Source organism: Mytilus californianus, unplaced genomic scaffold, assembly GCF_021869535.1.
Source record: "Mytilus californianus isolate M0D057914Y unplaced genomic scaffold, xbMytCali1.0.p SCAF_1, whole genome shotgun sequence".
In the NCBI taxonomy this organism is placed as follows: Eukaryota; Metazoa; Mollusca; class Bivalvia; order Mytilida; family Mytilidae; genus Mytilus; species Mytilus californianus.
Genome location: NW_026262581.1, coordinates 133,736,267 through 133,749,917, shown reverse-complemented (window position 1 = coordinate 133,749,917; position 13,651 = coordinate 133,736,267). Strand labels below are relative to the sequence as shown.

Below are 13,651 nucleotides of genomic sequence, written 5' to 3'. Positions count from 1 at the left end.
ATGTCAGTTTTCAGAGATCTAATAATGATTTATAATTCTTATCTCAACTGAGAAATTTAAGACCTTGATACTTCGGCGAATAATCTTCAATAAATTAAGTATCGCTAGAAACTTAAAGAAGAAGAAGAGAACTAGTTCACTTTTGTATTATCGTATAATGTCTTATGTTCTTCTGTGTACCATTGTATCTATTGCAGTTTATCAGAATAAAGTATATATGTCCGGTCTTTTTTCTACCTTTTTAACGCATAAGAAGGATTCTTGCCAAAAAAATAAATGCTAATCTACTGAAATAACATTTAATCATATAAACAATTAGTAATTAATTGGATATATGAATAAAACAGACAAAATGAGTAATCATGTTATATTTTCGTTAATTAACCAGTACACATTTACTCCACCAATAACTATTTTGTTTACAGAGCATCATGAGTATTAGTGATGGATTCTATAATAAAACATCAAGACAGCTTGTTTATAGTCAAGACACAGTGGAAATTGACCCAACTGTACAAGCCAAACTTTTGGAAATACTTAAACAGAGATTTAATATCACAGGTGTACAAGCGCTTAACCAACAATTTCTGGACCAGCTTCTCAAAGGTTTGTTAAAACACTATAGGACATATACTCATAAATAACCTAAGCACAAAGATATACAAATTCGTCGTCTTAGCAACGTTTTTTATCACCTTAATAAATGCCATTTTCATCTTAGACTGGGAAATCAGACTGGAAATGTTAGCCCTGATATTTTTTTTAAAACTTGTTAGAATATACTAGTAATATATAAGAATAAAGAATTGTGGTTTGATGTGATAGAAGAATTGATTCAGATTTATCTGAGACCAAATAGATTCATCTATTAGTCACAGGACTTATTCAAAATAAAAAAAAAATGATTTTGATGGGATCGAAGAAATGACAATGACATTAAGTTGACCTTGGAATTGAATTTGGAAAATTATCATATTGAAGTGTCTCTAAAAGAATGGAGTTATTTACGAAACTATAAGATTTTGTATGCCCATAGTAACATCCCAAAAGAAGAAAGCAATATACCATTGTAATATTGGTACTGAGTGTCAGTCTCCAGGCGTCATCACATAAGAAACATTACTATACTTGATATCCAAATTAAAAAAAAAAGGTTGACTTAAACTATGCAATGCAAAAGTCTCAAAAAGAAATATACATGATTTTTTTATTAGAAAATTTATACGCATTTTGTGAATTGACTGACTCAAATTTCGATAACATTGTACTAACGTGTTCAAGTTGCAACATATCTTTGTACCTCTTTTTAAAAGGTAAGAAGAAACCAACACGTGAACGCTGTCAAGTTAAAATTGAATTTTTGGATATGCACTACTAGTATTTTATTTGTTTAATTTTTTCCCCATCGTTTCTTTTCAAAATGTGATAAAACTACCATATAATAGAAACCACATAAGATCAAATTCAATGTTCTGTCCGCGTCTAAAGTCAACACTATGATATACGATTAAGATAAACCATGTAATTGTGTTGCATATTTTTTCTTCAGATTACAACATGACACGTGAAGATTTTCTGGCCAGCATTGACGATAGCACGACCAAGTTGACGACAAAAATAGTGGACAGCGGAGATGATATTGATCCTGCAATCAGCTGGGGCCTTATAGTACCTATTGTCTTAATCGGCGTGTTTCTTGCTTGTGTTGCTGGTTGTTTGTACTGGCACCAGTGGAGAGACAAAAGGAGGTCTAATCAACATAGCGTAGACAGAAGCGTCAACACCTCATTTGACCGCTTCTCCCGAGGTATTGGACGAACACCAACTAGGCAGATTGATTATGTCCGTGGATCGACTCGATCAACAACACCATTGAATATATCAGATAAGGTCAATGTAGTTCCCCTAACAAGTTCAAATCCTGGACAGTTCAAGTTTTACTGGGACAAAGACAACTGGAAGCTCTGTCCTCCGGAAAACAGCTTGCCTCACGGTGCCCTGGCTGGTTCACGATCGAGTCTTCTTCGACAGAATCTTTCACCGATCGATGAGATGGAATCTCCAAGTATGTATACCAACACAACGAAAAGCTATGACGTTGATGCCCAACCGCCATTCTCTCCATATCATTTGACATGGCTTACACCGAAAGCTCCTCCACCATCATACGAAGAATCGGAACTTAGTTCACCAGACAAAAGTCAGCGGATCATGATGTCCACTACTGGTACAAACAACACGTATAGCGGGTACACCGGGTATAGCAAAGACAACACGACAGATAACACCTGCAGTGGGTGTACAGGATACAGTAAAACCAACACAACAGACAACACATGTAGCGGATACACTGGATACAGTAAAACCAACACAACAGACAACACATGTAGCGGATTTACAGGGTACAGCAAGCACACGAATTCTCCTTTCTATCCAAATAATAATACGCCAACAACAGATTTCTACGAGTTCGCATCAGAGCATGAAAGCTTACCACCAAAGTTAACACTAATGGCTAATTCTTATCCATTATCGAATGGTAATTCTCGTTTTACAAGCTACCCGTCAACGCCACATTCTTCGCTAGAAAGTCTTTCAGAATCACAGGTAGACACTGTTGAGGAAATCTCATACCGTCGTCACAACACATCACAAAACGACAATGTGTATAACAAACCTGAAGATGCTTATAATAGGAACAGTCAATTTAGCCACTACAGAATTGAAACTGACCACAACCGAAACAGTGTGTACAGTGCGAACGAGAATTACAATTCCCACGACAGTCAGTCCAGTAATTATAATACCGCTAGAGACCATACCAGTCAGTACGAGGAAGAGTATAGTATGGGTGTACCAAGTCTGCCAAGCAGTATACTCTATTATCATCAAAAAATGACCAACGTCAACGTCATCATGTCCGGTAAACCACCACTTTTCTCTCCGCATGCTTTCCGTACTAGTCAAGCCAGCAGTCTAGAATCATCTGATACCAACTATACAGACAACACCTCAATGCTTCCCTGTGTTGGTAGTAGTATAACATCGGGGAATCCGACAGGAATATCTTCTCTTCATCATACTAACAGTGTCCATACTTCCATGGGACAACAACACCCTACTGAACTGTCGGACAACGTTAGTCCAGAAGATTTGTCTAAAATTGTAGACGAACTGTCTTCCATCAGACCCGGATCGAATGAACCAGCATCCGTTAACCATGGGGTTATTAACAGTATGTGCGGCTATGAAGGTCCTGTGGGACAGAGTTATGTTGCTGATATTTATCCACCACAACAACAAGAACAAGGACCTTTAACCGGAAACTTCAACCAAAATATTACAGAATTGTTTAGAAGCTGGAGTGTAACGGCAGAGTTAGATTATAGTTCTGTAAGCAGCCAAGGAGCCGGGACTTCCATGCAGACACCGTTGAACGAAGGCTCTTTCTCATGGGATACTTATCCACTAAAGAAGAACACTTCTAAGAACCTTGTTGCGGAAGTTAAACATGGCCGAGTCGTTACTGATGTTAATCATAATGTTGTAAGCCTCAATAGTTTACCACAACCGGGAAGAAATGTTCAGTTTTCTGTTCCAGTTTTAGTGGACAAAACATACTGGGTTTGATTAAGTGTTCAGCAAGAGATTATGAATTTTGAGATTGAACTATGCTATTGCGATACGGAATACAATTTAAATGTTAGAAAAGTGCTACAGAATATATATTTTTGTCATTTTGTACATACATGAATATTGCCATCATGCAGTTTGTCCTGATTTGTTAATTTAATTTGGGTTTATATTGTATTTATTTCCACTGGAGTATATAACATAAATATAACACCACGTTTGTTTGTTTCTGTTTATATCACAATGTGATTGAAATACAAATCAGATTATGTATGTCTTTGTCTAATGACTCACATCACTAACCCCACATCCATATTGTACCGTGAACGAGTTCAGAGTAGATCCTTGAGTAACTGGTGTCGATAAAATGACTTTCAATTGCTGGTGGAAAAAAATATCATACTACTGTCAAGTTATTTTTTGTTCCGTAAGAAGATAAAGAAAATGTTCAATAAAATAAAGAGATTTACTTATAATCATTTTCATGTCAATAATACATGTAGAAAGTAAAAAGAGCGTATATATGCTATTTTTAGAATAACCCGGTATAGATTATAGATATTCTTTGTATTGTAAATAATCATACAACGGGTCAAACTATGAATCTAACATACGCTTTTTAGTTTCTACATGTATATTGTTACATTAAAATCGCTTGTAGGTTAATCTTTATATAAGATTTACAGCTCATTCAAAATTTCGACCCAATTGCAATTTGTTTTATCAAATCCGACTCTTCAACTCGTCAGAAATTTTAACCAACCGCAATGTCAATTCATAAATTTTGCACCTAGAAAAACGACAAACTTTTCAACAGAAAAAAGATTCAATGACTATATAAACACCATATAACTTCGATACAACACGAAACAAAAATGAATTAAAACATCAAAATGTCACATAATATAAAAATATGAAGATGTGGTTTAACTTTGGTTTTGTTGACTTATAGTTGTTAACTTCTACGTCATTTGGTCTCTGGTGGATAGTTGTCTCCTTGGCAATCATACAAAGAACTCAAAGTTATTGTGAAACTACCTATTCTAGAGGTGGCGTGAATCAGATGTGGATACTAAACGATTCCAAAGATCTTTTAAGAGTACATACAATCTAAGACTCTTTCATCTTGCAATAGTATTTAAACATTTGATTTTCTACACTTTACAAAAGTATTCCCCATTCCAAACTAAAAGACAAATTGATAGAGTTGGTCCTGCTTTGATTCATAAAAAAGAATGGCCTGCGTAGATACAAGTTGCTTGTCTTGGGGAGGGATACATCTTACTTTGTAAAAATTCAAAACAAACAAAATAATCTCTGAACTGACAATATCAAGATGCTTGATTTCTTGATTTACAACATATTTGTTACGTTTGGAGCCTTGTTTTTCAGCAAACAATCGGCATTCCCATGGGAACCAACTGTGCTCCTCTCTTTGTCGACTCTGCCGTTATTCATATGAGGCTGACTTCACACAGGAACTTTTCAGGAAGAAAGAATAGAAGTTAGCAGTATTCTTTTACTTCACTTTCCGCTATATAGATGATGTTCTCTCACTATAAATAGTTCAGAATTTGGTGACTATGTTGAACGCATCTATCCCATCGAACTTGGGGTAAAGGATACAACAGATGCAGTTAAGTCTGCCTCATATTTTGACTTACATCACAGATGACAACGGATATGTTCCAATTGTCGTAACTACAATCCCCTGCTTATCCTTCCGGAGCACCTGAGATCACCCCAGTTTTTGGTGGGGTTCGTGGTGCTCAGTCTTTGGTTTTCTATGTTGTGTTTTGTTTGTCTGTTTGTCTGTTTGTCTGTTTGTCTTTTTCATTTTTTAGCCATTTGTCAGTTTATTTTTCGACTTATGAGTTTGGATGTACCTTTCGTATCCTTCGCCTCTCTTTTAATAGTCCCAGGTAAATTCAGTCACAGTTTGTTTAGACTTAGGGCGATCTAGAGTTTGACATCTATAGTTGAGTCCGTATGTCGACCTCAAAATGTCTTTTGTGTTCTCTATCAGGTTAGTTCTCATTGACGTAAACCTACATCTCCTTTTAGTCAATAATTTATATCTTAAAACACGTTTAAGAGTTCATAAAGCTCACTTCGGTCAATGTAAGCTACACCAAACACACCACTCCTTGAAAACACGAAACAAAACAAAATTACGGTCCCATCTCAAATATCTGAGTTTTGATTTGTTGAACTTTGACCGTGACTGGGTTACTGTTGTCTTTTAGTATTGTGTGTCAATGGGTTTGTTGTTTCATTGAGACCTACTTCACTTCTCTCCTTTTGTTCATAATAAATAAGGTTAATGAGATCTTTCTTCCCAAAAGTGATAACAATATAAAATGCAAACTGTATACAACCATGAGCCAAGCAAAAGATTTCTCTGATTTTCCCATGCTCAAAAGTCTGTACCGCTCACTTGGATCTGTATGCAAGGTCAACAGAGGAACTCTTTAACAATAAACCTATTCGATCTCCTTGGAGTCGACAGGAATCGGTCCGACCATTTATAAAATATGTTACAACTTCATTTCTGTACTTGAGACGTAACAATATTTGTATTAGTCATGCAAAATTATAAATAATTTGAGGTGATTCAGAATTGTCATTTCCAGAAGAAGAAAAAAACGTTTAACTTTTGAATATTATCCTCAAAAGAAAATTGATTAAAAACATTCTTAATAAACATCAGAAGTATAGCTGGTTTTTTTTCGGATGACAAATTATTCATTTTGATGATGATATTTAGAATATTGCATCTAAACCGTAAACAATAGCAATGTATCTAGCTGAATAATGTTTTGATGTCTGACAAAATGATATACTGTTTTTAAATGTGGTGTTGCTAGACTATGCTACTCAAAAGAAAAAGGAGAAAAATATTGCCACAAATGTGTGCCGCCTGAATAGTACGATGGGATGATTCTGTAAATTGGACTTCTCAATTATCACTTTGACTTTTTTCAGTTTTAAAGAAATCGTTTCAATTTTATTTTATTAAAATTGGCCTATCAGAACCAAGAATTGCCTCAGGAGGCTTTTAAGATATTTTCAAAACAGATATTTCTTAAGAAAATACCGTCCATACCTTATTTTTGGTACGTTTGGTTTTAATTATCTATATGTCACCCAATAAAAACAAAATAAGGAATCCGTGTACTTAGGGACTGTTGTCAAAGCTAATTTTCGGAATTTTGATAAAACATCTAATTTTTTGGGTAAGATTGTAGACCAGAAATGTAAAACAAATACATGTAACAACTAACACGCAGCAAGCAAAAAAGTCTCTTACGCGCATTATTTTTGGCATGGGTTTCCAAATTAATTCACGATTTTGATTCACGTTAGTCATATTATTTCAGAGGATATAATGAAAACGCAATTTACTAAAACGTTCAATGAAACAAACATGGAACTTCTACGTCATTTGGTCTCAGGTGGAGAGTTGTTCCATTGGCAACCATACACCATCTTCTTATTTGGCAGTGGCTATTTTGCCGGCGCAAATAAAATAAAATAGGAAATATGCTATTTTGCCGTCTCTAGGTAAGCGGAAGACAATTTTGCCAGTAAAAAACGATTTTGTTTACACGCAGATATGCAATTCAAAGAACTGACTATTATTTCAAAAGCAAATCAATTTTAAACATATTTGATTTTGAAGCTATGTGATTGATTATGTTAGATTGAATAATGTTTTATCAAATTTTTCTGCAATGAGATTTTAACTTTTATATTTTTACAACATATATATACAGTTGAAAAATCTGAGATGTTATTCTTATGCATACATTAGACTGTGACTAGCTCTAAAAGTAATTCCAACTACTATTTTAATATGATTTCATTGCTACAAATGGATGCTCAATATTTTTTTATTTCTATTTTTTCTTTTACAAATTCTTATTTTCACTTTGACTGATCAATGTTTTTAAACGATTATATGTATCTCAAATATTGATACTGTTATTTTATTTAACCATATGAGTAATAATTTGATTCTTTTATGTTGACAATGTACAATTTCGTACTACTTTTCAAAAGTAAATATTAAAATCCGCTCTTTACAAAGAACAGGCAAAATAATCATTGCTATATAAATATGCTATTTTGCCGGCTTTAGTTTAGATATTTTAATCAGAGCCGGCAAAATAGCAAATTGCTGGTGCCGGCCACTGCCTTCTTATTTTTATATGCATAATCGTCATGTATTTCAACAAATCTGTAAGACTTTAACTTTCAAAAGATCTGCACTTGGTTCCAGACTTGGAAGAAAAAGGTACGTATATATCACCTAAAATTGTTGAACACACCAGTGGGACTTACAAAAAAGAATGTCTTTCATTTTTTTGTCATAAATTCACAGTAAAACAGCCCCATGTGTATACTTAGACTGAAAACACATGTCTTTTTGTTGTTGCTGAGTGAGATGGGAGATCTTAGACTATTAAAAAAATAGCATTTAAAAACACTAAAGTAACTAAAAACTTGACAAGAGTGCACGCGCTGAATTGTCTCGCCTGCTTTACTTCTAGTCATTGAATTTATGCTGAAAGCCTGTAATATGAAGTTTTTACTGCAAGTATCACACAAATGTAACATCATCAATGATCCATGTACATCTGGTCGACGTCAGATGAAACCTGCCAGATAGACATGTACACCTTACAATCATACCATACAACTAATATGGTTAGCCTATTGCTTACAGTATCCGAGAAACAGACCTTATTATGAAAATTAAACATTGACTAATGAACCATGAAAATGAGGTCAAGGTCAGATGAAACCTATTAGACAGACCTACACACCTAACAATAATTAAATACACCAAATATAGTTGCCCTCTTGTTTATAGTATCTGAGAAATAGACCAAACCGGAAAAATTAACATTGTGAATTTGTTCCAATGAACCACTGAAAAAGGTCAAGGTCAGATGAAATCTGCCGGACACACATATACACCTTACAATCATGCCATACACCAAATACAGCTGATCTATTGTTCAAAGTATATGAAAAACAAACCAAACTGCAAAAACTTAACATCGACCACTGAAATATGAAAATTAGGTTAAGGTTAGATGAAACCTGTCAGTCTGACATGTACACATTACAATCATTCCACACACGAAATATAGATCACCTATTGCTTATAGTATCTGAGACCACGAAAACTGAACATGGATCACTGATCCTTTAAATGAGGTCATGTCAGGTGAATCTTGTCTGTCGAACATGTAGACTTTGCAAGGATCCTATACACCAAATATAGTTTATCCTATTACTCGGAGAGTATTTCACATGAAAATTAGGTCAAGAACAATGGATATATAACAGTCGGAAAGTTCGTAATATAAGGCTTCTGCATACAAATGATACGAGGCATCCAAATATTCTTCCTTCTGAAATATAAAACTTTATACAACTAGTTTAATAATCCACATGTCTCGCATCAGACGAGACAATAACTGAAGTGTCAACTTTACACAATATATACATTAAATAACAATGTCAGGGTGCATAAAACTTGGTGCTGGAATAAACTTTATCACTCAAGGGAGGCAAAATACATAAAATGCAAAACCAAATACAGCTAAAAAACAAGAACAGCCAAAATGTTCTTTGGTCAGAGACTACTATAACATATAGCTTAGGCCAACTGTGTGAGGGATTGCAAGCATTTTTTTTAATAAAGAAACTGAAATTGTCTTAAGAATAAGCCAATGCACACACAATAGAAATGAATAAACCAATACACAGACAATAGAAACAAATAAACCAATGCACACACAGTAGAATATAAATATGCTAATCCACATCCTTGTGTAGAATACACAAATATCATTAACAAATAACTTCATTACAATAAGAATTCTATGACTGATAGATGGATAATGACAATATCCCATTTTGTAAACATATAAATAGAGGCCAAAAGGAGTCTGGCTATGATCCATGGCTTATGAGTTACACCTGAAGTATGCATTTGACACCAAGTTCTGCATTTTGAATTTGGCCTTACAGCTCCAAGGCAGAAGTTATTTGAAAATTGAATACTGTAAATTCAGAAATTATTGCAAGGATTTTATTAATGGGAATAATGCGACTTGGTGAGTATCACAATAATAAGAACTCGCATTTTGATATCTAATACAAATATCTATATGTAGCTATTTCCAAATTGTAATAACTAATCTCATATTTTTGTCCATTCTTCAAAAATCGCAATAATAAATGCACTCAATAATTTCTGAATTTACAGTGACCTGAATCAAGAATTGCCTCTGGCAGTTATGTTTTTCACCAGCATGAACAAGATGAGAGATTATGGTTTATAAAAGCCCCTCAATATATTATTCTTTATTAATAAACAACTAGCCTGAATAAAATTTTTTGAATTATATTGAAACTACATGAATTTTACTTGTTAATAAGAACCTATAAAAGTTACAGAAAGACCACAGGTGCCACATAGCTCTCTGAACCAGATGATCTAAAAAGCCATTTCAGTCCATTGAGATGATCTCAAAGATGAAGAACAAAATTACATGTTCTTCCCTTGCTTTATTACTTCAACATTTTAGGCTGTCATATCTTAATTTACCATTCCTATTTTTACATTAAAAATAAATGGAGAATTTGTCCATGGGACACAGATGATGCCCCTGCTTGCATATAACATAGAGAACTGTACAAGTGATGCCACCCAAAAATATCGTAATAAGCATTGTGTATCAGTTTCATAACATTTGGTTGAGGCAAACTAAAGTTAGAGAACAGGTGGTGTACTCTGGATACTTTTAATTTTACTATAAATAGACTGTAGCCTAAGGGATGAAATCCACAACAAGGATTGGTGATGTACTCTGGACACTTTTAATTTTATTATCAATAGACTGTAGCGATGAAATCCACAACAAACTCTAAATAAGACAATGAAACAAAATAAATATAACATGATTTTATTCCTAGATAATCTTCTCATATATTAGTATAAAACAATGGTTTAATACACAACAACAATCAGACTAGTGTTAGTATATAATACACTGGTGTCTTGTAGCACTATATCATTAACAATTGCATAAAAACTCTCAAATCTACATTTTGTATTCTTTTATTTTTAATATCTAGTCATGAGATGTAAAGATTTTATATATTCTCTAGTTTTTGGATAGGTGTATGGAATATATACGACCCACTTCAAAATTGATTTTTTTTTATTGTAATTCCATCGTGTTTGAAATATAAAAAGCAAATTACATTAAAATACAAAAAATCCCATTAGTTCCACTTATGGTACAATTGTCTAAGTTTCATATGAAACTCTTTTCAATTAAAGTCAGAAATATTTAAAAATAAATTTTTATTTTAAATTGTTTGTCACCAGTGTTTACAAACTGTAAAATATAAATCTGTCCCCACATCCTTCCTTTAACATTACTTTTGTTTTGTCCTCTTTAGAGACAGATTGAAGAAGTATCTACCAAATGAAGCTTATTACTAAGATTTTGTAATATCATAAAATGTAAGCAATTTTAAAAACTCTAGGACCTATAACTTTCAAGTCAATATCAATGTAACACAAAAAACACAAAATTTATCAGCTATAACAACATACACATCCATACAGGAAATTATTTAACTCTGATGAAATAACAAAAAGACAGAAACAAAACGCATCATTTATACATTTGCAGACACCCAGAATGCTGGAATTAACCATTAATGGTAGCAAGAAGAATGAAATCATTTCAGAAGCAGAAACATAATGAATGTGATTTTATTTATGTGTGAAATTAACCGTCAATAGATTGTGCAATAAGATTACTATTTTTTTTTATCAGCAATACAATATATCACATCACTGTCTTTAAAGACGAATATGTACTACACAAGTTCACTCCTTTTTGTATTTTTCTTTAATTGATTGAAATTCTATGCATAAGAATGCTCGATTTATTTGGTTGAAATACAGTTGTACAACAAAGTTATAGTTAAATCTTGTCAATCCACGAGACAAATATCCAACACATATCCTATCTGTCAGTCACAACATAAATCTATAAATATATTCTTCTCAAATCTCCAGGAGAGGTTATCATATTACACTGTGGGCATAACTTCTTAGCTCCCTGCAAATATGAAAATAAAGTTACATTCATTCTAAAACAAGTTTGAATTGTTTCACATTTTTCAAGTCAGGGACTTTTATAGCTGACTATATGGTATGGGTTTTTTTTATTGTTGAAAGCTGTACGGTGACCTATAATTGCTTTTTATCTTCATCATTTGAACTCTGGTGGAAAGATGTCTCATTTGCAATCATACCACATCTCCTTATTTTTATTTAATGAATCAACAACTGGCTGCCTCCATTTCACTTCTTTATTCCAGCCAATTATTATCTTCCTCTTTCAAATTTTTGTCTGAAATCTTTTAACGTTAACAGGGAAACAAACAAACGCAATTCTTTAATTAAGAACATTTTTCCCTTAACATTAGCCAGTGATACAAAAACTAACAACTTACCAATGTTTTTAACCAACAGTCTTCACAGTGAACATGCCAACATTGTATAGAGGTCACAGGTTTATTGTAGGGTTCCTGAAATATAGACACAATTCTTACAAATCCAAAATACAATCTGATTTAGCATTATAATAATAATTTTCTGCAAAGATATGAGCTGTTCACTTGTAAACAATTCCCTTAAAACATTTTAATTTTATTCATCACTAAGTATATAATGCAAATTTATCTTTTTTAATATCATCAAGTATCTTTTACTATTTTTTGTTCTTTATCGTCATCTAGTTATTGTTTTAAAATTAATATTTGACATATAAATTCAAAAGTATATATTATCTCTATCTTTTTGTATTGTTTTTATTGATATTTGTCAATGTTTCATATTGTTGAATTTGGTTCTTCAGTATAAGAACATTTTAATAGTAAAGGCAGGTTTGTTCTGTATCTTCAAAGTTATTGATACTCACCATACAAATCAGACATTTTGTTTTTTGGTCTGTATCTTTATCTTTTAGTTTTGTTTTTAATGCTTCTATAACATTACTGGAGTTTGATTCTAATCTGTAAATAAAATGATTAGTTGTTTTAAGTAATATCATTTTCTTTGGTGTTAAAATAGTAATCAATACAATAATTTTAATTATCATCGATAGCAAAATGATTTAATGAAGGAGTTATGTCCCCTTGTACTAATATTTTTAGTCATTCATCTTGCAGACATCACACGAAATTTCTTGAAACAGTTTTGAACATATTTTTTAAAGTTTAAAAGACCTAAGCCGAATTTGGCATATATGTATATTTTTTTAATCACATCATAATGAACATGTGTACTGAAAAGAGACAATGGGACAACCAAATATTATAAGACAAGGAAAAACTGACAATACCATTGCATGAAAAGATGAACAACAGTCCACAAAACACTACATAGAAAACACAAGACTGAACAACATCAACACCACCAAAAAACATGGGATTTTTACGTAAATTTCAGTTAATGTGACCACAACTTTCGGTAAACTACCTAAAACAAAAATTTTAACTTCCCTTTAACCAAAACTTTAACCGGATCAGTGAACTGTGAAATCTGGGTCAAAACCCTCATTTTGCACATATTTTAAATCTTAATGAACATGTGTACTTAGTTTCAAGTAGATATGATCACTTATTCATGGTAAACTACTTGAAACAAAACTTAAATCTGATGAGGTAGTCCAACAGACCAGAAAACATAATGACCTCTCACCATCTTAGGCAAGACATTAAAATATAAATTTCAGCTTAACTAAATAACACAGTAAACTGGAAGCCTCTGTTTTGAAAGTGTTTACAAGCCAACTTACTGTGTATCATGAGAAGGTGACATATCAGCTTCATTTACCTCCATACCTTCTCCACTGGTACTTGCTGCAAAAAGACATAAATAAACTATTTAATAAAAAAATTACAATATCAAAATCTC

General features: G+C 32.9%; 2 protein-coding genes across 2 annotated transcripts in view; one reads left to right on the top strand and one right to left on the bottom strand.

Moving 5' to 3' along the window:
- Window positions 1-1,557: 1,557 nt before the first annotated feature.
- Window positions 1,558-3,820, top strand: LOC127739084 (homeobox protein 5-like). Its single transcript, XM_052250667.1, has one exon. The coding sequence runs from the start codon at window positions 1,558-1,560 to the stop codon at window positions 3,628-3,630; it is 2,073 nt and encodes a 690-aa protein (XP_052106627.1). The 3' UTR covers window positions 3,631-3,820.
- Window positions 3,821-10,600: 6,780 nt separating this feature from the next.
- LOC127735327 (E3 ubiquitin-protein ligase Rnf220-like) overlaps window positions 10,601-13,651 on the bottom strand; it is a gene marked incomplete at its 5' end in the record, with an annotated part of 43,965 nt that continues 40,914 nt past the window's right edge. Inside the window, 4 exons of the mRNA XM_052245483.1 lie at window positions 10,601-11,789; window positions 12,187-12,261; window positions 12,654-12,747; window positions 13,533-13,596. Coding sequence (XP_052101443.1) covers window positions 11,718-11,789; window positions 12,187-12,261; window positions 12,654-12,747; window positions 13,533-13,596 — 305 coding nt within the window. The remainder of the gene's footprint in view (window positions 11,790-12,186; window positions 12,262-12,653; window positions 12,748-13,532; window positions 13,597-13,651) is intronic.